This window comes from Bombus huntii, chromosome 16 (assembly GCF_024542735.1).
Source record: "Bombus huntii isolate Logan2020A chromosome 16, iyBomHunt1.1, whole genome shotgun sequence".
NCBI classification, from domain to species: domain Eukaryota; kingdom Metazoa; phylum Arthropoda; class Insecta; order Hymenoptera; family Apidae; genus Bombus; species Bombus huntii.
Window position 1 is genome coordinate 5,989,577 of NC_066253.1, and position 24,559 is coordinate 6,014,135.

General features: G+C 36.9%; 2 protein-coding genes across 5 annotated transcripts in view; both read left to right on the forward strand.

Moving 5' to 3' along the window:
* Positions 1–2,206: 2,206 nt before the first annotated feature.
* Positions 2,207–5,928, forward strand: LOC126874191 (aminoacylase-1-like). Its single transcript, XM_050635938.1, has 5 exons — positions 2,207–2,373; positions 3,290–3,459; positions 3,801–4,304; positions 4,549–4,839; positions 4,926–5,928. The coding sequence occupies exons 1-5, from the start codon at positions 2,277–2,279 to the stop codon at positions 5,067–5,069; spliced, it is 1,206 nt and encodes a 401-aa protein (XP_050491895.1). The 5' UTR covers positions 2,207–2,276; the 3' UTR covers positions 5,070–5,928.
* A 135-nt stretch (positions 5,929–6,063) lies between these two features.
* Positions 6,064–24,559, forward strand: part of LOC126874179 (putative uncharacterized protein DDB_G0270496) — a 36,365-nt gene continuing 17,869 nt past the window's right edge. For all 4 annotated transcript variants that reach the window (XR_007692675.1, XR_007692676.1, XR_007692677.1 and 1 more), the window contains exon 1: positions 6,064–6,929. The gene's annotated coding sequence lies outside the window, so the exon portion shown is untranslated. The remainder of the gene's footprint in view (positions 6,930–24,559) is intronic.

Sequence of the window (24,559 nt, forward strand, 5' to 3'; positions counted from 1 at the left end):
ATCACCTGGTTGGCAGTATTGTGAAACTTGTACATACTTTTTGTAAGATAAATTTAAGTATGAACGTCTCCTTTGAGATCTTTCGAAAGAAAAAGAAGAAGAACATCTATTAAGAGGCGAGTGGAAAAATCCACGTAAAACAGAGAACGGCGATTGAAAGGAAAAGTAACAAAGATCGAAGAATGATAATGAAATTGCTTTTTGCGATTACACATACGTTCAGCTTTGTAATGTATTCTATTCGTTGTATAATTCTCTCTCTGATTGCTCTAACCTATCTGTATAATGGACATTCTGATAAAGTGACAAAGGCGTTCTGTTGCTACGTATAAAGATATAAGTAAGCCGTGTTATAGAGATGAGAAGACAAGAAACTTAGTAAAAAAACTCGTTAGTACAATAGTTTCAATGTTGTAAATAAAACAGATCAGTAGTGATGATTATTATTATTATTATTATTATTATAATATTATTATTATTATTATATGTACATATATATATATACACACACATATATATATATACATATACATATATATATATAAAAGAGAAAGTTCGTCTCTATAATTATACCTGAACACATAATTTTTTTATTTGCAATTCATTGTTACATGTATGTGCCTAGTTATTAGCCACGTTGCAGTATATTCTACATTGTATAATAATTTAATTCATACTATCGATTATTGGATGTAACAAGCTCTCCGATATCAACCTCTATATGAATATAATATTATGGCGTAACGTGTAAAGAGCTCATATTTAGGCATACATGAAATTTAATAAATCGGAATACATTTTACGAATTAACAAGTCTTAACGATCTCTTTCCATGCGTATCAACCTTGATCTCTCGTATCCTCCCTCGTATCCACGTGTATTCAAAAGTTTGTTTTTCGGTCATCATCTTTATTTATTTGGTCCGTTATCTGATAATGAAATCAACCGTCGTATACGTACAGTGGCTTACAAAAATACTGAAATATATAGAACTAGAATTACTATTACAGAAAATTTTGATGGGTATATCATGTCCATTACACGGAACATTTGGAAATTTCATTAGCATTATCATGAAACATGACTATGGTATTTATAACAATAAAATTTCAAACCAATCCGAAAATGTACTTAGAAATTACAAGACATCTATTGCAAACATAAACTTAATGAAATATTATTATACAGTATGAATAGCAGTCTTAAATATACAAATAGCGTTAAAGATCGTCTCCTTGCATATTCTGGCTTATAGCGAATTGTATGCTTGATTTATATAGTGTAATGTATGCTTCCAATAAATAGTTCGATCCTTTTCAAATTTAACCAATATAATTACGATAATAACGTTTCTCGTTATAATAATAATGAAATTTCAAAATGTTTTGTAAAATATATAGGTAAAAGGTTTCTAGAAGTATTCGAATACTTTGGTGAGCTACTGTACATGTACATTACATAAGTATTTGGACACTTCCAGATTATTACAAACATACATAAGAAATACATCAAATAAAGCTCTGTAATCTAATTTTCATCTCTGATTTTATTTCAGATAACTATATACGATTTAGTAGATATTGATAAAAAAGATAGTTTATATTAATTGACATAAATAAGAAAGCGATAATTAAATGTGGATGAAAATTGCCTTTACGAAAACACCTAAGGTAATTGACTTTAAGTGTATCTATACAATATTGATATGTTAAAATAATTGGAATACAAATGTGTTTCCAACTACATTTTAAAATTCTATAGATTTTAAAAAGTGTCAGCTATTTATTAGAGATAAATATGAAACCTGATTGATACAAGTATATTCCTTGATTTAATTTTAATTTAGCAAAACACTTGTTCCCATTTACGCCACGAACTAAAGAATTAATAGTAAAGAAACATTCTTCTACCGTAATATTCCAAATATAGTAAAAATATCGATGTTCTGATTCAATTGTATCGAGTGTCCAAATTTCATATGTACGATATTATACATCAACTGTTGTCAGATGGTTTATCTCAAAAACTTTCCGCACAGAAAGGACGTCCTCATTGATCAAACAAAGTATTTTCGTTTTCTAATCTTATCTATTTTTTCAAAGAAACGCTTGCGAACCCGCCATTCCTGTCCACGCGTTTCGATTGATCGAGTTTTGTTTACGTCACTAGCGATAATCACCGGCAATTGGCCGAGACAAGCGGCAGGCGTCTGCTATGAGTGCTAGGTATGACAGTCGACTAAGCGGCATCCGACACGACGATCAGCAGACGGCACAATGTCTTCGTCCTCGCAAGCTCAGCTGAACGCAACAGCTGTAGAGAATTTTCGCGAATATTTGCGGATACCTTCTGTCCAACCGAACATCAATTACGGTAAGCAATTTTACATATTCGATCTCTAATTGTATTTTCCTGATTTATTTCCCACGATAAACAACGCGAATACTCTTTCAGTCATCACGCGTGTACCTTAAGCACGTACGGTCATGTAAAAATTATGCACGCATATTGTGTGCCGGAATACGGACTCCGTCATTTCCTTGTTAAACAAATTACGCATTTCTGGTGTACTACAGAATTTCTAGGTTTTCATGTTAAATCCTTCGCGTTAATTCACGATGCTCGCACGTTTTCACATGGGGACAGAACGGATCTGCCAGTTAGCCCAACCAACCCAACTTCGAAGCGTCGGAGACGCTATCCAGCCATTGCATGCCCCACCCTGTGTGGAATGTTATTTCTACCTCTGTATCTTTTTATTCAACTGACGGTGTGCCTCTAGACCTTTTGTAAAATCATCTCCGAACTTCTGTTTTACTTTCCGACAAAAATTTGAAATTTAGCTTGGATGAATTTGGCTTGGATATGATCATTACGCAAGTACGATTCGTGACTGACCTAAATTACACGTAATTAGAAATTCTTTTTAATTCTCGTATTGAATTGTTTGTTTTTTATGTCTGTTCAATCTAATTCAGTTTACCGACGATAACGAGTCGTCGGAACGATGATTGCGCTGTAAATATTGGGTTTTATAATTTATCAAAGCAGTTACGTCAAGAGTAATTAACTGTTTGTATCTTCGTAAATCTCTTCGTCAGAAATGTCGATCATAGCGAAAGATAAGATAATTTTGTTTATTACAAACAAAATAAGATAACCGATATGTAAAAGAATTTCAGAAATTCTTGCTCCAGTTTTAAATAATAGGATGATTTGATATCTTTGTGTTAAATATAGATATATGATATTAATTAATTGATACTAATTCAAATCTTTCATTTCGCAGATGATTGTGTTGCATTCCTTCGGAAACAGGCAGAATCTCTCAATTTACCTATTAAAGTATATCATGTCCAGGCGAATAAACCAATTGTTGTCATAACGTGGATAGGAACAGAACCAGCAAAACCAGCTATTCTATTAAATAGTCACATGGATGTTGTACCTGTATTTGAAGTACGTATGGTAACATAAATGTGTAAATTTTTAATTTCTCAGAATTCTGTTATTCCATTCGTATGATCTGCAAAGCGATTGACTTTTGTTTGGTATTTTATAAGTAAACAAGTATTTACGCTACCAAACCTTTCATTACCACAAAGTGATTTTTGGTCTATCTTATGGTATGAAAAACATATTTATGTGATATGAGTAACGTATTGAAAAAGTTGTAAACATCAGTGCATCAATCTTGAGGGAACATATGCTGGTACAGTGAACTAATACCAGACCTGAGAAATTAATATTAAAGAAAAAACCTAAATGAATAAATATAATTAACAAATAAAACTTTTCAGGATAAATGGACCTATGCACCTTTTAGTGCTCATATGGATGAAAAAGGAAACATTTATGCTCGTGGTAGCCAGGACATGAAATGTGTTGGAATTCAATATTTGGAAGCAATTCGCCGTTTAAAACTTGCTAAACAACATTTTAAGAGAACTATCCATATCTCCTTTGTACCTGATGAAGAAATAGGAGGAGATCTTGGCATGAAAGATTTTGTACGTACCAAGGACTTCAAAGAGTTAAATATTGGTTTCTCTCTGGATGAAGGTGTAGCTTCGCCCGAAGAATATTTTTATATGTTTTATGGTGAAAGAGCAATTTGGCATGTCGAAGTAGAATGTAAGGGTACTCCTGGTCATGGATCCATTTTACATGATAATACAGCTGGTGAAAAAATAAGAATTATAATTGATCGTTTTATGGACTACAGAGCTCAAGAGAAAGAAAAGTTGAAAGATTCAAAAGTACAGCTTGGCGATGTTACAACCATAAACTTAACGCAACTGAAGGTATATAGTTTTTGGGGATTTATTGCTTAGCTTATATTTTATCATTCACATTATAATTTTATTTATTCATGCTTTTATCTTATATTTTGAAGAAGCAAAATTAATTTGTGTTTTAAATATTACATGTCTGCGCGTTTAGGAAAATATTACACAGTGAGTCAGTTTTTTAAATTTTGATGTTTAAAAACAACGAAGTAGAATATTCCGTGTTGTACTAATAATGGAAAAATATAATTTGTTTCAGGGTGGTGTGCAAACAAACGTAGTACCTACTTCGTTAACGGCAATTTTTGATATTCGAATTGAGCCTTCCGTCGATCACACCGAGTTCGAAGCTATGATCAAAAGATGGTGTGAGGAAGCTGGTGCCGATGTTACGTATTCGTTCGAACAAAAAGATCCCAAGATCGAGAACACAAAGTTAGACGATTCTAATCCCTTCTGGATCGCTTTTAAAAAAGCTTGTGACGATCTTAAAATAAAGTTGCAAATAGGAATCTTCCCAGGCGGAACAGACAGTCGCTATATAAGACAGGTAAATATCCCTTCAATTAACTTTTTCTTGGTATAAAACGATAAACGATACGATGATGCGTTTTAAAAGTCCGTTTTCTACTTCAGGTTGGAATACCTTCCATTGGTTTTTCACCCATGAATAAAACGAAAATACTTCTTCACGATCACGATGAATATCTGAACAAAGATATATTCTTAAAGGGCATTGATATATATATGAAAATAATACCAGCAGTAGCAAATATCTAACCAGATGATATTAAGTCTCTAACATCACACGCTTTTTAAAATTGTGTACCTTTATTTCAAATACCAAAGTCAAAAATTAAGATTAATAATAGGAGTTAAGAAGAAGTGCAGAAATTTACTAACGTTCCTGAATGAACGAAACATAGTGCAATAATTCATAAAGATTTAGAAAGTTATATATGTTTCAAATATTTATATTTGTTACACAAATATGTTTTTATTATTATCAAGTTGTTATTAATTGAAAGATTTATAGAAAGCCATAACTGTCTAGTGGAAGTAAATGTATTTACATGCAGTTGGTCTCGATGATTAAGGAATAACTTGGAACAAGACTGAGAGAATGTAGAAAAATGAACAAATGGTTTAGGAACGAAGTGCGTCGTTGAAGAGTAACGAAAAGAAGGTCTTATCGAGAGGAACAAAACACAACAGTCAAATCATTCTGAATCAGGTATTGGGAAATGCATTTATCAATCTCTCTAGTGAACTAACTGAAATCAGAATATGTTATTCAGTGTATGAAAACAATCGATACTATTTTTTTAAGTACAAGTTATGTTGTAAAAGATCAAGTACCTTACTAAAACAACGAATATGTTTTATTTTTGACTGTATAATTGTACGTAGCAGCATTTGAGACCATAGAATTTAATGTTCCTTATTATCTGCAAAGCGTAGAATTGCTGAAAAAAATTTTATATACATATATTATGTATACATAATGCACATATATACACAAATGTTTAAGTAATTAAATATATTTTATATAAACCATGACAAAAACTATGTCTATGGTAATTATATATTTTTATGCACAATACAACAAATATATTTCTTCTTTTTCTTCTGTGCTTTATATCGCATTGACTGCGGGATCATTAACGACTCTTAAATATATGTATTTATTTAAAAAAAATAGGTATAACAAAGCTATTGATCTCGATGGGCTAAAGAATTAATATTTTGCCCAAAATTCTGCAACAAATTAATCATATTGATATACGTTAGTATTATATTTAATTCGATACAGTGCGTACAAATCTGTTTCACAGGGTAACGTTGACTTATGTTTTTCCACATAAAGTCGATAAATATGTATGCGTGTGTGTATATTCCCGCCATTATTGCTATGGTTCATTCTTGACGGGACTGCCGCGCTCCCCTCCCAATTAGAACGATGGACTCGTCCAATGTTTTCGATTTACTGTCACGAATGATTTTCGCGTTTCCAGCATAAATTGTAAAATATTTTACATTTAAGGAATGATAAAAAATATTAAGATTTTTTTAAGTCGCACATGAAATTAAAACATATCGAAATATAACGAGAGTGAATGATTTTCTGTGCATTGTTTGGATTCGGCCATTTTGAAGTGGGGAAGGTAAGGGAGAAGTCGTACAATTGTTGCCATTCTTAACGCGGATACTGCAGTGTCTATTGATTGATTGTCGATTTAACGAATAATTATTAGTAAAAAATTATTACATTTAATAGAGATAATATTTCTGTAAAAAAATAGAAAAGAAAATTCCCTGGTGCGTATCCCTTTGTCAGCCATGTGCATAAGTACATCGTTTAAAATGTCCTCGCAACCCGTAGTGAACAACCAATAAGGAGAGGGCGGCAAAGCCACGTGACTGCGGCCGGCCAATCGTCAGGACGAGATTTGAAATCGTGCGTGGTCTTTGTTCACGAGCCTCCCGTCAACGTTACTTCAGTTCCGTAAAGGGGGTCTTGTGTCGGTGTCCGTTTATACATGGTCGCTGCCAAAAATCGCATAATTCTCTTGTAAATATATGTGTGAAAGTGGTGCTTGCCCGCGAGGACGACGTGCTTTAAGGATTGTCAAACACACGGTAGGTCTAGTTACGCTTTATTTACGTGCCGTTCACGCAAGCCTCAACGAAAAATTATGAAAAAATATTTCGTCTTAGCCGGCCCGCCGAGCCATTCTAGCTTTCGAGTGTCAAGGTACAAGGGGGCAGTCATGATGCTTTCAACTCTAATTTTTTTTTCTACCTTTCTTCCTACACAGAGTTTATCGAGTATTACGATACATCTATGTTTACGTTCGTGTTTGCACACTACTGTTAATAGTAGCGGATTAATCTGTCAGTAATTGAGCGGTTCGACGATACTTTTTTCTTCTTTTTTTGCCCCTGCGCGTTGCCGGTATTTTTAGACCGCTTGGACACGATAAATTCACGATCGGCCACGAGATTCATACATTTGCCGCGCTCCGCCGATTCGATAGCGTAGGCGGCCGTGAGCACATCACCATAGCAATTATTTATCAAGCGTACAACGCTTCGTAAAAAATAAACAATCGGTTGGCTGGCTCGTGTGTCAAATCGAACTGAATGAGTGATTCATCGTAAGCAGAATGGACCTCGACGTAACTTTCGGCGGGAAGAGAGTGAGTGTATTACCGGGAAACCTCACTGATATAACATGTATTTCCGGTGATGAAAGCCATTGTTTTGCCGCTCAATGCACTCCGTGCAATGTCACGTTTGCACTCGTACGACGAATCGTCATTTTGATTCGGGGTCGTGTTCGTCAGCGACGAGAGAGGGAATAATTATTGTGCACAAAAATTATTTTCGTACTAGTATTTTCTTCTTTTTGATAAATCATTTTTAGCGAAAAGAATTAATTTGTAAGTAATTTACGATATTCGTGTCCACATAAATTATGGATTTCTACTTGCACATCAAATTAAAATCTTATACCGCTTACTGCTTTAATCGACGTTTGCATGTTGCACAATGTCGTTTTACGTATGTGTCATCAAAAAAGAATTACCATCAAAGATGGCGAAAGATTAACAAATTAAGCGATTTACACAGTGTTTATCGAGACTTATTGATTCGTGGTTAAAAAGCTTATTATAACGAAGTTATTTATTTTTATTAACGTTGGTTGCAGTCTACGCTTAAAATAATTAACGAAGCTAGCCGAAAGTTTCCCTCGACTTGGCGGCAAGTAATCAATAACAGGAGTAGCAATTAAAAGCCCTCGTTTTCAATTGGGATTAGAAGGATCTATGGGAAATAATTTATTGATTTTAAAGCAAAAAAGATTTACACGATGTTATTAAGAATGTATAATGAACTAATTGTAACGTTAGTAAATATTCGTAACGGTATAGTATCATTCGTAGAAGATTTATTGGTTTTTGTCGAATCGCGGTCTCAGAAAAGGAGATTTTTTGAAAATATTGCGAATAACGAGTAGTAGGGAGGGCCCCTCGAGCACTTTCAAGCCTCACCGCCACGAAAGCTATTGACCGTGGGAACCTTCTCGGAACTCTACCCCTCGCCATATGCCCACCGCAGGAAATATCCTACAGGCTCGACCGAAATTTACCTCGCCATGTTTCGTGTTCACGAGTTATTATTATTTGTCACTGAGAAGAGTTCCTTCGTCCATACATTTTTTTTTCATTTAATATTTTTTCTTCTGCGTTACGCTAAAGAAAGTTGTTTCTTGGCAATTGAATCGATGCCATGACCGTGTGCTGCCCGTTTTCATGCCCTTTCCTTTCTTTTTTTATTTTTCCTTTATTTATTATTTATTATTATTTTTCCAAAAGTACAATTACGCTTAATATCGATTCACTTATCTTAATTTATTATTTTATTTTCTAATACATGTAGCGAAACAAGCATTTTTACAAGCTCGAAATTAGATACGTCATAAATAAATGGGAGTCCGTTTTCGTCAGCTACTAAAAACATTGTAGTTACACGTTTCAGTGATTTTTTGCCTCGTTTTCTTCTATTTACCAAAGGATCGTTGGAGATGAACATTTGATTCGCACCATTGTTTAGAAACGAAACTGAGAGAGTGCCTCTAGGACGCGTTAGAAAGTTGTTTTAAAAGATGTGAAAAGATAACCGTAAAAAAATTACTGTTTCATGCGATGCTTATAACCTCGCTTCTCCTACGGTTATCAAGCAGAACTCTCCCGTAACGTAATTTTTCGAAACAACGATAACGCGATGAATTTTGCTTTACACGTTTTAGTAAACAGTAGAAAATACTATCAAATTGAAAAGTGTTTATTCGTTCGCACATGTTTTCATTTTCATGGTGGCTCCGTTTGGTTTGTTACGGTTAAATCTAATCGAGATCAAGAATCGATTTTGCGCTCCCGTACTACAACACGCAACAACTTGTAGCTTACGTATGTTCGGAGAAATTCGCTTTGCCGAATGCAGATTGCGTGCCATTCGTAGCAACACGCGAAATCTTTCAAGAAACTGAATCGGTTCTCTTGGTGAAAGCAAAATGACTCGAATAGAAGGAGCACTTCGGTCGAATTTATTTCATGCTTAAAGTTTTTATCGAAGGTGAAAAAATAACCGACGCATTTTTGAATTGTTACCGTTTTATCTTCCATGCATCAAAACTGTTTCTAAGTGGTCGAGGATATACGAAGATTACGAATGAAATAGAGCCCGTAACGATAAGCCGAGCGAGATTTTTTTCGCGCCAATTTGCCATTGGCACACGTCCACGTGTACGTGAGGTTCCCGCGTTCCATCTGTGTGTCTTTCTCCCTCTCTTTTCGTCGTCCATGTGCAATATCGTATCGAGTACCTACTACGAACTTAATTTTCCAGTTAGTGATGGGCATTTGAGTCTCAATTTCGAAACGATTCGACGTTTTTCAAGATTATCAATATTAGAATATTAGAAATTTAATAATATATCCATAAAAATATAACATATACATTTATTTTTTATTATTTATTTATTTAAAATTGCTGAAAGTTTTCAGAGTTTCGACAGGATTGCGAAGTTTCATGAGTACATACGCCATATCTTTTTCCGACTATTTTTATTCACACAGTATCATAAATACACGTGTTTACCTTTCTCATCTTTGTAGCTTACACATTACGAATGTATCAGTTCTTGTATAGAATGTATAGAATCTTGTCGCATAAAAACATTATTCTTATTATTTAATTACTAACTTATTTCACTTTTACTACTTATTATTATATAGAATACTACATTGATTTTAAATAGGATTTTCATTGCTCGATAAATAACACGAATAACCAATAAGCCTATTGTTTTACAAATTTTTGTCCCAATCATCAGGAAACCTTTTCCATTGGCATTCTTTCGTTTCAAACCATGTCGAGACTGAAACTTCGACTCATAGCTGATTTGAAATTGTTTGCTACGTACACAGACCCGAAGCGATACGAGGTGTTTCTGATCCCATCAATTGCAACTCTCGCAAGCTATTTCTCAGTCTATTTCCAACTGATACACGCGCACAAAGATAGCGATAAGTTTCTTGCCATAGGATAAGAGAGAGGGTACGCTGTTCCGTTAGAGAATTACCGCGCAGAATAATCGAAGCGTTAAATCGTATTCATGAAATATTTGGTTTGTAGAAAATATTTGACGAGTAATGAAGATCGATCGATCGGTTGACAGGGATAAAAAGCTGTGTATCAGGAATCAAGAAGGAAGGCTGTGTAGTGGCTCGGTGCATTTTCAAACTGTCTTGCGGCAGGCAAGAACCGTGGCGCACCACCACTAACGACAGCTTTGTCGCGCGTTAGTGAGCGTGCACGCGCACACGGCGTCCGTGAGTGCAACCACCACTAACGACAGCTTTGTCGTGCGTTAGTGAGCGTGCACGCGCACACGGCGTCCGTGAGTGCAGACACGCTCATAGCTCTTTTGCAAACACTGGTCGGCCGGCGCGGCGCGGCGGCAGGGATATCAGATCGATACTGGGCGAAAAGCGCTGGTAGGAGAGGAGAGCACGGCTATACGTATATCTGTACGGTTGGTCCATCGCAAGATGCAGACTGCCGACTCTCTCTTTCTCTCTCTGCCTATGCGCTCGCGGATACGCCCCACCATCCTTTTAATATCAAGCAAATTCGTCGGATGCACTCTACTAATCTGCGCGTTATTTAGCATCCCGGCAGGATACACTACCGTGCATAAGCATTTACACATGTTCAGACTATTGGAATTATATAAAATATATTTGAAGTAAAGCTCGTCAATCTAATTCTCGCTTCTGATATTATTTCAGGCAATCATGTACAGGTAGAGGATATTGTTACAGATAATAGCTGTTGTTGATTAGTATAAGTAAGAAAGCAATCATCGAAGGTAGATGAAAATTGTTCCAAGTTAAGTGACCTTAAGCGTCGTGTCTGTTCAATGTTGAGATCTTAGAACGATGGATACGTATTTTCAAGCACGTTTTAAAAGTTTCTACGATTTTATCAAGCGTCGATTATTCATTAGAGATATAAATGTAACTCGATGGATGCAGGTATATTCCTTGTTTCAGTTGCGATTTAGCCAGAACATATGGCATGCCAAGTAGTAAAGAATCGGCGGTAGAGAAATAATTCTTCTATCATAGCGTTGAAAATATTGTGAAAATACCAATGTTTTGATTGGACTAGACCGAGCGTCTAGTTTATTACGCACGGTAGTGTACACTGGACAAAAACAGACAGAGTGTCTTCTTCTTCTTCTTCTGTCTTCCATTTTTCCTTTTTCGTTGTTCGACACGTCGAGTTTCGACAAACAGAGGAAAAGGATTAGTTACGTTGCTCCTAAGGAGTGGGACGCTGTACGATGGAGGAGGTAAATCTTTGTAATTGCTCGATGACTCACCGTTTACATTACCGCTCTTTGTTATGGAAGATAAGTTGTATAATTACGGTATTGTAAAGTAGTATTAACGTAGGGCAGAAAAGTGACAAAATGGGAATAATTCGAGTATCTCGTTTGGGAGAGATATCGCGTCGAAGAGCAGCGAGTGACGCACTACTCGCAAGGTAAAGTATTTCTTCCGAATAGATAAGGAAAGCGAAGATTATGTTGCTCAGGCGGAAGCGGTTCATCTTCTCGTCTCGCTATGAAGTTCCACGCGTTACTCTTTTTTTACCAGTCTGATTGACCTCGTTGGGTAATCTCTGGAGCCAAGAGGAAAAAGAAGCTAGCTGTGCTCTCGATCGTTTCAACCTTATAGCGCGAAAATCGTATCAGGAAACACGTGGCTAGATTGGCACAATCAGCATCGTACTCCTCTTACGGCTAGAAGACTTTCACGTTGTTCCACTCGATACGGAGCTTGTTTTCACGCGGATGCCTGTCCTTCGCAATTTATTTTCAAACCATGAAAATTATGTCACCGGTAACGTCGACGCTCTTCACCGTCTCGTGTCATTTGTAGTTCGTTTGTGCGTCTTTTAAATGTTTTCGTACGAGTCGCTTAATGATTTGTTTGCGCCGTTTTTCTTTGTCTTCGGCGAAGCGACGATCTTTGCACATAAACAGGCTTCAGAAAATATTGGAGGATAGTAAACAAATAAAGTATTTCAGAATTATACGCTTTTCATCGATATGTTGACTATCATGATTGTAAAGTTTGAAACAAATTTGAAAATGTACATGGAATCTGTAAGATATTTACTGCAAGTATATATTTTGTATGGGTCGTAAAACTGTTTAAACAGCGTATTATTTACTTGAATATTTGCCGGAGACATATCTTAATACTCGTTACATGTTTAAGGTGGTTATTCATACCGTATACTCGCTTTTCACTGAATGTATATTTGCAATAAATATCTCGTAGTTGCTGTGTACATTTTCAGGTTGAATTTCAAATTTTAACCAATACAATACCGTGACAGTTGTTTTTAACATTGAAAAAGTCTACAGAATTCATATAATATATAAATTAAAATTAAAAAGAAACGCGGTACTCTTTGTAATATTTAACAGACGAAGCAAGACATTTTTTATTTATATTCTCTTTCTGTATTTATTTTCATAAAAATTAAAGATTGCATAGACATTCGCAGTCTACTTGTTATAGTCTAATAAAATATTTCAAATGTTTTATACAATGTATACAATGTGGACCAATTTTCTATAGTAAATGTTCACGTTTCAAATACTTTCGTGGTCCAATAACAGTAGCTTTGTATAACGAAACAAGCTGCTGCCACTCGTATCAGTTGCTTCTCGGTGAAGCTTCTCCAATGATTCGTAATTGAGACCCGCATACGAATCATTTCCATGAACTCGAGTTTGAGTAAAACTGTTGGTTCCTCGGTTGACGAGAAAATTGTTACTTCTTCCAGTGTCATCTGACGTTGCCCTTTTCCACAGAAAATATTCTCCTCACGTTTTTCCATATACAGTCACGAAGGGGACCCCATCGCTAGAGGAAATGGAAAAATTCCAACGATAATTTCCAAGGCCAAAAATTCCGATACCTGGGTTTAGGGTGTCTTTGTCAGCAGCTCGTTGAGCCGTACTAACCGATCCTTGTGCTGCGGCGTACCAAAAATCGAGACAAAGCGTACAATGTGCATTCAATAGTTATGCACAAGTTGGCAGCAGGTAATTCTTCATAGAAAGGTAACAAAAGAACACGGAATAATATCTTTTTGTATGTATCTTTTGAGAAAACCGAGTCGGAAAATTTTATTTATTTATATATTTATTTATTAGCAGATCAGTTTGACAAAGTTTGGCCGTGAAGACCACGACGAATGTTTTATTATGCGATACATATAATGTTGAAATATTACCTGCAAGAGATACGTTATGGCCTTTTCTATGTGGTTACGTCCCGGGACCTTTCATAAACCATAATCCATTCTTATTTATTTGGACCCGCAATAATCTTAAAGAACTGTTGCAAGATTTGCCATTTCTTGCTTTACTGTTAACTCCCTTAGTTGCTGGTAATAGAAATTTATAGCTATTGACATTTCTTCAAATTATGTATTTGTTTGTACTAATCTTGGTGAGCCAGTCACCGGTGACCCCCATGGCATTCAACGTGTTAAGTAATTAATTTATTTATACAGACTGTACAACCTTCGGTATATATCGTTAGTTACAATTGGAAGAACAGTTAGCTTAATGGTAAGAAAGTAACGTGAGCAAGGCAGAAAGTAAATGACGCTTGAAAGTGTAGGTAGGACAAAAAAGATGGGTCTGCTCGTAGTAGAAATTAACATTTAAGACTATCATTATCAAGCCTGATCAAATAACCGGTTTCAAAATTTCATTTTGTTCGTTTAACTTTATGTAGATTCTTATATTAACAAAAATCGAGAAATCGAGTAATCAGATAATAATAGGAATTTACATAAAGTTAGGCGAACAAAAGACATAACGACGAGCGTACAAATTTAAATTAAATTTTGAAACTGGTCATGAGTAAATTCTTATATCAACAAAAATCGATTAATCAGATAATATAAGAATTTACATAAAATTAGACGAGCAAAAGACATAACGATGAGCGTACAAATTTAAATTAAATTTTCAAATTGGTCATTTGACCGCACCTGGTAAGATTAGTATCGAGATAAATAATTGGCCTATTAATACAATATCTACGATGTTACTATTGGTACAATTTCATCGTAAAGAGTCTCTGTCGAGTATTCTTGAACTTGAATCGAAAGCAGGCAAGAACGAGTAAAAAATGTGGGTAAAAAAAATTAGAATCTGAACGTGTTTTTTTAGTTAAGAATTGCCTCACGCGTGTGATAAATTCTGAAATGTATTTTTCCCGGAAACAGAGCGTCTTCTGAACAAATTTTATCCTACATTTTTTACTTATTTTCACACATGGAAAAACGTCCTATCGATTATTTTCTCGCATTCTCGACAAATTTCCAAATTTAAATTTCTCAAAAAAACCAAGCGTCATGTGAACAAATTTTATTCTATACTTCCTTCTTATTTTCTCATAAAGAATCGCCTGATACCCGTTCGTACATAAATTTCGGATCTGACCAGAAGAAACGAAAAGGAGCGCGTTATCGGAACAGAGCGCGTGATACCTGTTCGCACATTGGCCAGTGTTCTCGTTCACGTGATCTTATTTAAACTTTTTATCGGTTATGTAACCAACAGAGAGAGAAAAAGCGAGGGAGAGGAGAGGAGAGCTCGCAGAGAAGATCACCGCTTTCTCAAGCGTTCTGCCGTCGTGACCGACGTATTTCGGTAATTTCTATATTAGGAAGAAATTCGTTCGAGTCTGTTTCCTGCATATCTGATATCTTTATCAAATATTCGAAGGAATTACGATTGGGAATAGGGGAACTTTCTCGTTGAAAGGCTGGCGCGTACATCGATGGAAAGATATCGGAAAGTCGGGCGAAATCGTTTGATCGAAACAATGCGATTCGTTGGTGCATCCTTTCGCCACTCTAAGACCGATATTTGCTTATCGACCGAGGAATACTATTAACCCGTCAGCTATTTCATATTGTTTCGACGCCGCAATAAAATCTCGCATGCAAATGTTGCTCCACAAACGCTTACAAAAGCTGCGGATAATAATAGCCGTGTGCGAATCGTTTCTCTGTGAATTGCGTTTATATCCTTTTGAAATTGGTAGGCCGCGATTTATTCGCATAATAGCTGCATCAGGGTCATCGTTACACAGATGCATGGAAAGGGGGAGAGAAATTGCGTGACCTATTTGCATACAACGGCGGAGAAAGAAGAAGAAGAAAAAACGTAACATCGTTCGATACCCCCGGGTAATCCCCGGATCGCGAACATTATCGGCGGAAGTATGGCCCGTTGAGGAAGTAGCCGGTAAGCACCGCGGCCATGGGAAAAGATCTGCCGTGAGATGTCTTGTGTTTTCACGACCGTGAAACCGACGTTCGACGTATACGTGCCTTACACGTTCCCTGTGTACGTTGAAAGGTTGAGTTGTTCTCGTGGAACGTCGTCGGAGTCGACTTCTTTTCCCTCCTCTTTGCTCTGTTCCTCGTTAGAAGCACACGGAGAAAAAATTGTCGGCGTATCACGGTAGCGAATCGGTATTTCTTCTTGGAATAATTTTCGAGTTTCGAGACGGCTACCAAGTTCACCGCGGCACTTGGCGATCGCGAATCGCGTGGCGAAATATTCGAATTTCTTCGAGTAGGATTTCATACCCCGAAAAGCTCGCGAAAGTCTCGAGGATCTTTGTTATTTTGGTAAGTTTTGAGAGGTTGGCGTTTGAACAAGCGTTTTGAATGCTTCGATCCGAACGCTATCGTTGACAGAAGATGCTGAAGAAAGTCTGGTAAGTCGAAGACGTCGGAAATCCATTTACGCGATCATTCGTTACGACATTGATGACCTAGAAAACTTAAACGGCTTGTAGACGATCGATATACAGGGTGGTTGGTAAGTGGTGGTACAAGCGGAAAGGGGGGGGATTGTACGCGAAAAAAGAAGTGGAAAATATAGAATAAAAAATTTTTTTTCTTTAATTTTTCCATAGAGACAACGATCTACAGTGAGATCCGTTCTAACGAGACGCGATAAAGTGCACGTGTACCGAGCGAAAATTCAAAGTCGATTTTCTCGAAAACAAAGCCTCGAAGGAAAAATTGTTATTCTATATTTTCGGCTTCTTTTTTCGCGTAGAATCGCCCCCTTTCCGCTTGTACCGCCAGTTACCAACCACCCTGTATATATATCGCCAATATTTCACGGAGTCTTGAAAGTCTAAATAGGTTTGAAATGAAAGAAAAAGGAACAGGTTTGCCGATGGTGGGGGAAAATTGGTGGAAAAACTCGTGGAAATACTACGTGAAGTTGATGTAGTATTTTATACAGGGTGTCCCAGTATCGATGGTACAACCGTGGAGGGCGTGATGGTATAATACATGAAAAAATAGGTGGAAAATATAGAATACTTTTTTTTCACCGGAGGCTTTGTTTTCGGGAAAATCGATTTTGAATTTCCTGCGAGTACGCGTGCACTTGACTATGTCGTAGTTAAACGGATCACGATGCAAGCCATATGCTGCAAGTTTATGAATAATAATTTTTTTCGTTTTTATTTATTAAAATTACAATCAATTCTCGCATTGAGAATTTTCAGTAATTTTTCTGGCGTGGCGCAGTGACATGGCTGATTATTTATAATAAGTTGATACTTATTATAGATAAGTATAATTTATAAGTAAGTATTATAATTAAGTAAATATTACACGAATAATAATAAAGCATATAATTCTTCAGATTTACCTTATAGTCACAGTTAAATAAATTAATAACTAAACAATAATACGCCTTTATCACGTGTTTGGTAAGAAGATTTTATCGAAAACGATACATTCGTAACGTATACCGCAAGCTGTAAAGACCACCCACCTAAATAAACGTGTTCACGATAATTCAAAGTTTCCGGACTTTCTTCAACGTTTTACGTTAATAGCGTTGTTCGAAGAAAAATAATCGAAAAGCTTGCGACATATCGAACACCAATGGAACATTCGATATCCGTCGAAACTCTCAAGACTTTCAAGGACTTTCAAGAATTTTAGGCTATCCGAATCCTATTCAATTTCTTCGACGATCTTGAGGAACACAGAGTCGTTTCGAACGCCAATGGCAAGTGGCATCGATCGGAAAGTTGTATCATGCGAGCAGATGGAGCGCAGGGAAAAGTTAATAAAGGGCAAAGGAGAAGAATGGTTAGGGTATCGAAGCATGAGAATGCCCGAGTAATCGAGTCGGCACTAAAAATTCGTAGCTACCTGCCAGGAAATACTTCCGCCGTCCGACACGCATCGACTCTTTTCTTGACTGTAATGGTAGTTTCGAGAACAAAGGGACGGCCAGCTTTACACTTGTACCCTGCAAATACCGCAAAAGCGATTCCGTGGTCTTTTCATTCCCTTTTGACAAAAGTATTTCTTCGGCTGGGAAAAGTGGCGGCTTCCCGCTGTTTGCGAATTATTGGTCCACCTCCAAGTTCTCGTCATACGATGCAAAGAGCCCGTTTTCGGGTCCCTTCGCCTTGACAAGTTCTCGGAAACAATTGGAGGAACGCGCGCGTTTCAAAATCTCGTCTAATCCACAGCAATAGCACGATACAATGAATTTCTCGAAGATGGTATTTCACTGGGGGTAGCCATCCACATGTTACTATTAAGTTAGAATTAAGTTAGAAAAATATACCGAATGTCCAGCTGGACAAATTGTACAAGTATAAATTAAATAATAATAAAAAAAAAATGAATTTCGTAGATCAATTGTAGCTCTTTGATATATGAGATGTCCTAAGTGAAAGATAATAGTTTTGTCGATGAATTAATCAAAATTTCACTGTCGTTCTATTCGAAACGATCTCGTCCTGTATTTTTTTTTTTTTTTTTTATTTGGAAGTAGTTTACAATCAACTCTCATTGAGAATTATATTAAATTATTCTGGCGTGGTACTATAACATGAATAATAATTGTTTATCGTATATTTCATTCTAGCTGAATCTAATGTTTAAATCTAGAGGGTGTCCTTTTAGTCTGCGGATCTGATCCATTGTGTCAAGTAATGGGTTTTGATGGTTGTTAATTCTTATGTTATATCTGTTACTGAATTTCGATATTTCTTCTTTAACTGTAGGTTTCTTAAGGTCGCGGTGTATCGTTTCGTTGGTAACATACCAAGGTGCATCTATCAAGGATCAAGGAGTTTTTGATTGGAGTCGTCGAAGAATTCTCGCTGTTCTCCATAGTTGGATCCCATAGGTCTCGTCCTGTATTTCTTTTTTTTATTTGGAAGTAGTTTACAATCAACTCTCATTGAGAATTATATTAAATTATTCTGGCGTGGTACTATAACATGAATAATAAGTGTTTATCGTATATTTCATTCTAGCTGAATCTAATGTTTAAATCTAGAGGGTGTCCTTTTAGTCTGCGGATCTGATCCATCGTGTCAAGTAATGGGTTTTGGTGGTTTTTAATTCTTATGTTATATCTGTTATTGAATTTCTATATTTCTTTTTTAACTGTAGGTTTCTTAAGGTCGCGGTGTATCGTTTCGTTGGTAACATACCAAGGTGCATCTATCAAGGATCAAGGAGTTTTTGATTGGAGTCGTCGAAGAATTCTCGCTGTTCTCCATAGTTGGATCCCATAGGTCTCGTTCTGTATTTCTTTTTTTTATTTGGAAGTAGTTTACAATCAACTCTCATTGAGAATTATATTAAATTATTCTGGCGTGGTACTATAACATGAATAATAATTGTTTATCGTATATTTCATTCTAGCTGAATCTAATGTTTAAATCTGGAGGGTGTCTTTTTAGTCTGCGGATCTGATCCATTGTGTCAAGTAATGGGTTTTGGTGGTTGTTAATTCTTATGTTATATCTGTTACTGAATTTCTATATTTCTTCTTTAACTGTAGGTTTCTTAAGGTCGCGGTGTATCGTTTCGTTGGTAACATACCAAGGTGCATCTATCAAGGATCAAGGAGTTTTTGATTGGAATCGTTGAAGAATTCTCGCTGTTCTCCATAGTTGGATCCCATAGGTCTCGTCCTGTACTTTTTTTTTTTTATTTGTAAGTAGTTTACAATCAACTCTCATTGAGAATTATATTAAATTATTCTGGCGTGGTACTATAACATGAATAATAAGTGTTTATCGTATATTTCATTCTAGCTGAATCTAATGTTTAAATCTGGAGGGTGTCTTTTTAGTCTGCGGATCTGATCCATTGTGTCAAGTAATGGGTTTTGATGGTTGTAAATTCTTATGTTATATCTGTCACTGAATTTCTATATTTCTTCTTTAACTGTAGGTTTCTTAAGGTCGCGGTGTATCGTTTCGTTGGTAACATACCAAGGTGCATCTATCAAGGATCAAGGAGTTTTTGATTGGAATCGTCGAAGAATTCTCGCTGTTCTCCATAGTTGGATCCCATAGGTCTCGTCCTGTATTAACGTTAAAACTACCTACAGTTAAGACGAAGCTACTTCTAGCAAAACATTTCTCTAAGAAATACATAATAATAGGATATTTTTATATTTATTGATTTATTACTTTCTTACAAAAGAAATTCCAAGTTATGTCGTACATTTGTGGTATTATTAATCCATCTGGGTCTGTGATCCCTGAACGAGCATTGGAATATTTATAAAATTGTAAAATCAGTCATTTCGACTGGTGCGATGGTGTTAATATAGCGATCAGATCGGCTCATTTGCTATGCTGCAAACGATTTTTGCACATCGTTTGTCCCAGCCGCATTGAGCGCCAGATTGCGTTCCGATGTGCCTCGAGCTTCAATTTCATTTTTGTAAAAATAGAAAGAAGTCGTAAGGAGCTGAATATGGCGAGTACGAGTAATTCATTTTTACATTAGGCTCTTACGACTTCTTTCTATATTTCCAAAAAATGAGATCCAAGCTCTGCGCTTTAATTATGTTAATAAAATTATCTCGCAAGCTCTCCTCCCTGAAGAACAGGCGGTCGACGCGGATGAAGAAAACGATTTTCAAAAATCATTTGGAACATATCAGAACTGACCCGATCGTTATACCAATGCAATATCAAGGGATTATCTTGAAGAGGACGGACACCAAATTTAAATCGGGTCATTAATAATTTTTTGTTTTAAAACATTCGACAAATAATTAATAAACATTTAGAAACGTAGTTCGGAGCTTGTTCGATGATATCTCGCGCTGTTTCTTCGCTATCGTTTCAGGTGTATTATTACACCTTGCGCAGTTTTCGCTCTTCCTTTTATAGTCATCGTCATCCGTATCTTGATCACCGCTGAAGACGAAGTTAAGGAGACTAGGACGGCTGGAAGAGGCGCGTTGAAGGTCGAATTTTCGCTAACGACAGGGGGAGAAAGCTCGACGAGAGGGGCGCGAGTGCCTGCAAGAAAATCCAGCTGCAGAGTTCGACGACACGTAATGAAATTGACTGCTCCCGGCAGCTGGCTGCCGTCGAGAAGTAATACCGAGCAAGGATAAAAACACGTCGAACTGTATTCGGCATTGCAAATTTATAGCCAACGTTCGTACGAGATTTGTCTGTAGAGCAAGCTGGTTGTAGCAGAGGAAAAAAAGGATATCTGTGAATAGAAACGTATACAGTGTACAAACATTGCCAGTGCGTTCTATACGCAGATATAAAACTAAAGCAAGACTAAATAGCGAGGAGTTCATAAATGTTTCATTAAAATGTTTCATCAAAACGATAACGTGAAGCTATATATATTTACGCGAGTGTATTGAAATATCGTGCGCCTTTGTCAATACAAAATTTATACCCGTGTGCCACTGAATTTCATCGTTACGTATGTCATTTAACGTTATGTATCTCGTCTTATCCTGTACTTAAACTGACAAAGAGAAAAAGCATCGACGTACGTATCTATGGCATTTAATATTCTCGTTATACTAACTTTTTGATAAAGCATTTATGGACTTCTTGCCACGTGACATCTTACTCTTAGTTTTATCTGTAGAATACACTAAGCTCGTATATTAAATTGCGGGACACCCTGTATACTACTTGCATCAGTAAGACGGATAAAAGTAAATTAACGCGTAACGATAGGAAAGCATACGATCGATCAGGGGCCGTTTCATCGAATCGTAAAATTATTCGTGCACCGTAAATTGCCCGTATACACGAATCGCGAAATTATATGCATCGTAAATTAAATTAAATAATTGAAGCATTGCCGCTGTCTTAATGCCGCGCCGGCATGAAATTAACCGTACCTATCTCGCTTGCTATCTCGAAAGATATTATACTTTTTTGTTACACAGTTTGCGATCGAATGTGTGTAAGCGAACACGAAGCAATTCCTTATGAAAAAATAAGAAGAAAATATGGAATAAGGTTTGTTCGTATGACGCTTCGGTTTCGATCACATCGGGTTTAAAAGTTTGTCATTATTAGTAGTTAAACATGGTCGAGCTCTGTCTTCTTGAAAATGAAGCTATAAAAGAGTAAACTCTATCCCACGTTTTTCTTTTATTTCGTTTACTCGTACAGTCGTGGGTTGAGTCAGTAAATTAGTCAAGTTACCAAAAATACCTGACAAATTTTCAAAATCATTTCTCGAAAACGGAGTCTCATATTTTTTTTTTTATTTTATTTATTAAAATTACAATCAATTCTCGCGTTGAGAATTTTCAGTAATTTTTCTAGCGTGGCGCAGTGACATGGCTGATTATTTATAATAAGTTAATACTTATTATAGATAAGTATAATTTATAAGTATTATAAATAAGTAAATATTACTTAATTTAGATAACTAATTGAATCCAGCGTTTAGGTCTAGCGGGTAGTGCCTCTTCAGGAGTCTCATATGAAAACGTTTTATCCTCTATCTTCTTATCTTTTTTTTTTTTTTTTTTTTTTTTTTTAGAAGAAATCATCTGACGTCTGCTAACACATCCACTATTCGCCTCCTGTGTATAATTTCGTACTGCGATTTGTCGTAATTTTGGCGTAAAAAAAAAAAAAAAAATATTTAGAACATTGGAATAGTTGCATAATACGTGTCAGAGCGACGTGTCACAGCAGACGGAAAGCTCTTAGATCGTCGTTATCGAGCTGGTCGACAAAAGTCCATTTATTAGACGAACACGATTCACATTCGACTCACTTCATAAGCCCTCTTCTGCGTGATTCAAACCGGTTCTCGAGAAGCGATCACAAAGAATCCCGCCGTTTTACGTGCACGCAAACCTACACCGTCGATTGGCCGACTTCGCCTCCTCTCGATATTTATCAAAATAATTTTCCACTCTGGTCGGTTTTTCGTCAAGACAAATACACGAAATGGAACGTAAAAAAATCTAGGTCGATCTCGCCTTTCCTCCTAGTTCTCCCCCTCTTTGCTTAGATCGGCGTTACACCGTACTCGAGATAATTTTAGTGCATTTTATTCGTTACATTTTGTCGACTGTATACGTTCAGCGGAATATTTCTCTTTCTTATGTATGATTGGGCTGTGTGCAGCTGTGGCCGCTTTCCACGACAGGGAACACGTGTTCCTGCCCCATGGAAGGAGCGTTTAGGCTGTTTGACCGCGTCTCGGGACCAATATTTGTTCAACCAGTTTCTCTAGTATCACCTCGCGAGGAAACTGTTTTCAAGGGGTTCTTTTTCGAAACGATCCCCCCCTCTCTCTCTCTCTCCCTCTCCTTCGACTTCCACCTGTGCGATTAGACAACCGATCCCCGGCTTCTTTTTACATCGGTACATACTGGTTTCAGCGTGGAAAGAAGTTGGCTAAACTCGTTGGACGGCTAGTCGAATTCGAACAATACCACCACCCTCGTGTTTCCAGCTTGCGCGATAACTTATTCATGGACGTTAGAAGGTAGCTTCTTAGCATCATATTTTCTCGTACACGTCTTCCACACTCGATAAACCTACAACTGGATCGACGAGTTTTATAATTGGCGAGGTTTTCCAGAAGAAGGAAGAAATACCAGACCTTGCCCCTTTATTCGGTGTAGGTCTTCCTGCTGCTCCCACTCGCTCATGTTTATCAATTGCTGCATCGTCTTGCCACAGACGTTTCGTCAGGTGCTCCATACAACACAGCTGCGACCGTGTGCACGCACACATAAACGTACGTGCGCGCACACAGTTACGGGAAGCCCGGTGAAAGGGAAATCTCGTCGATTGTTGTAACGCGGAGGAGTTATCGTGCTCGAGTTGAGTTTTATAGCGATGTAACGCCGTTTCACCGTTGCTGCCGCTCTTTTAACCCTTTAACCACCAACGCCGCGCATTTACGCCCTGCTGGGATCATTATCTTCTAAACGTGCAAATATATGCACCCTAGTGGCGCAATTAGTGGAGGTTGCTCGATGTACATGGAGAAATAGGTCTCTGTTTTTTTAAACGCTGCTGGTCTCATAGAGTTTTCACCCCTTAGTAGCTTGTAGATTAATTAACTTAACGGTAAGAGACTGGCTAGTTTTCCAGAAAGCTGTGTTACTCTCATTGCTGGAGAATAGATACTCGGAAGCGTGTGTTTCATTACCAAGTGGACGGTCCGTAATAATGTTCATTATGTTGGCGGAAGATTGGATAATAATCATTTTTAGAAAGTTTCCTCTCGTACGTTACGTCCACGTATTTACGAAAGGTATTATACATAACGTTCAGTAGCGTAAAGCCTCGTTTCTACCGAGGCGACGCGGAGGAAATTTTTGTTGGAATGTTTCCTGGAAAAGTCTCTGTATAGTGTTCCCCATACGTCTGCCTAGTTCTTAACTGTTCTAACTGGATTTTCCAAAAGAACTTGGTCGACGGATCCATACGTAAGTTTGATCGGCACGAGGAATACAGATTCGCGATAATACGATGAAAATTGTACGTAGTAAGCAACAGGCCCTAACTGCAGAAAATAATATTAAACGTCGTAAACCTGAAACTCAAGTTTCCTCGGTTTACAAACTGGTGGAGATAGGATGATTAAGAGCTAGTAGAGCGAGGATACGTCGCCTTGAAATCGAAATAAAACTCAAATGTTGCTCGGAAACGTGTCGTTTCAGCGTGCACAAAACGTTTCTGTAAGCTCGCCTCGTTTTTCTATAAGTTTCGTTGGAAACCTACAGCGAGGAAATGTTGCTTCGGTGGAAACGAAGCTTAAGGCGAGAGAACGATCTTCCTGAAAGA

What these genes read in the sequence shown, in the direction of transcription:
- LOC126874191 (XM_050635938.1), top strand. Translation starts at nt 2,277, where the DNA reads ATGTCTTCGTCCTCGCAAGCTCAGCTGAACGCAACAGCTGTAGAGAAT. An exon ending in ATGTTGTACCTGTATTTGAA is followed by an intron (nt 3,460 to 3,800) that starts GTACGTATGGTA and finishes AAAACTTTTCAG; the next exon opens with GATAAATGGACCTATGCACC. An exon ending in TAAACTTAACGCAACTGAAG is followed by an intron (nt 4,305 to 4,548) that starts GTATATAGTTTT and finishes AATTTGTTTCAG; the next exon opens with GGTGGTGTGCAAACAAACGT.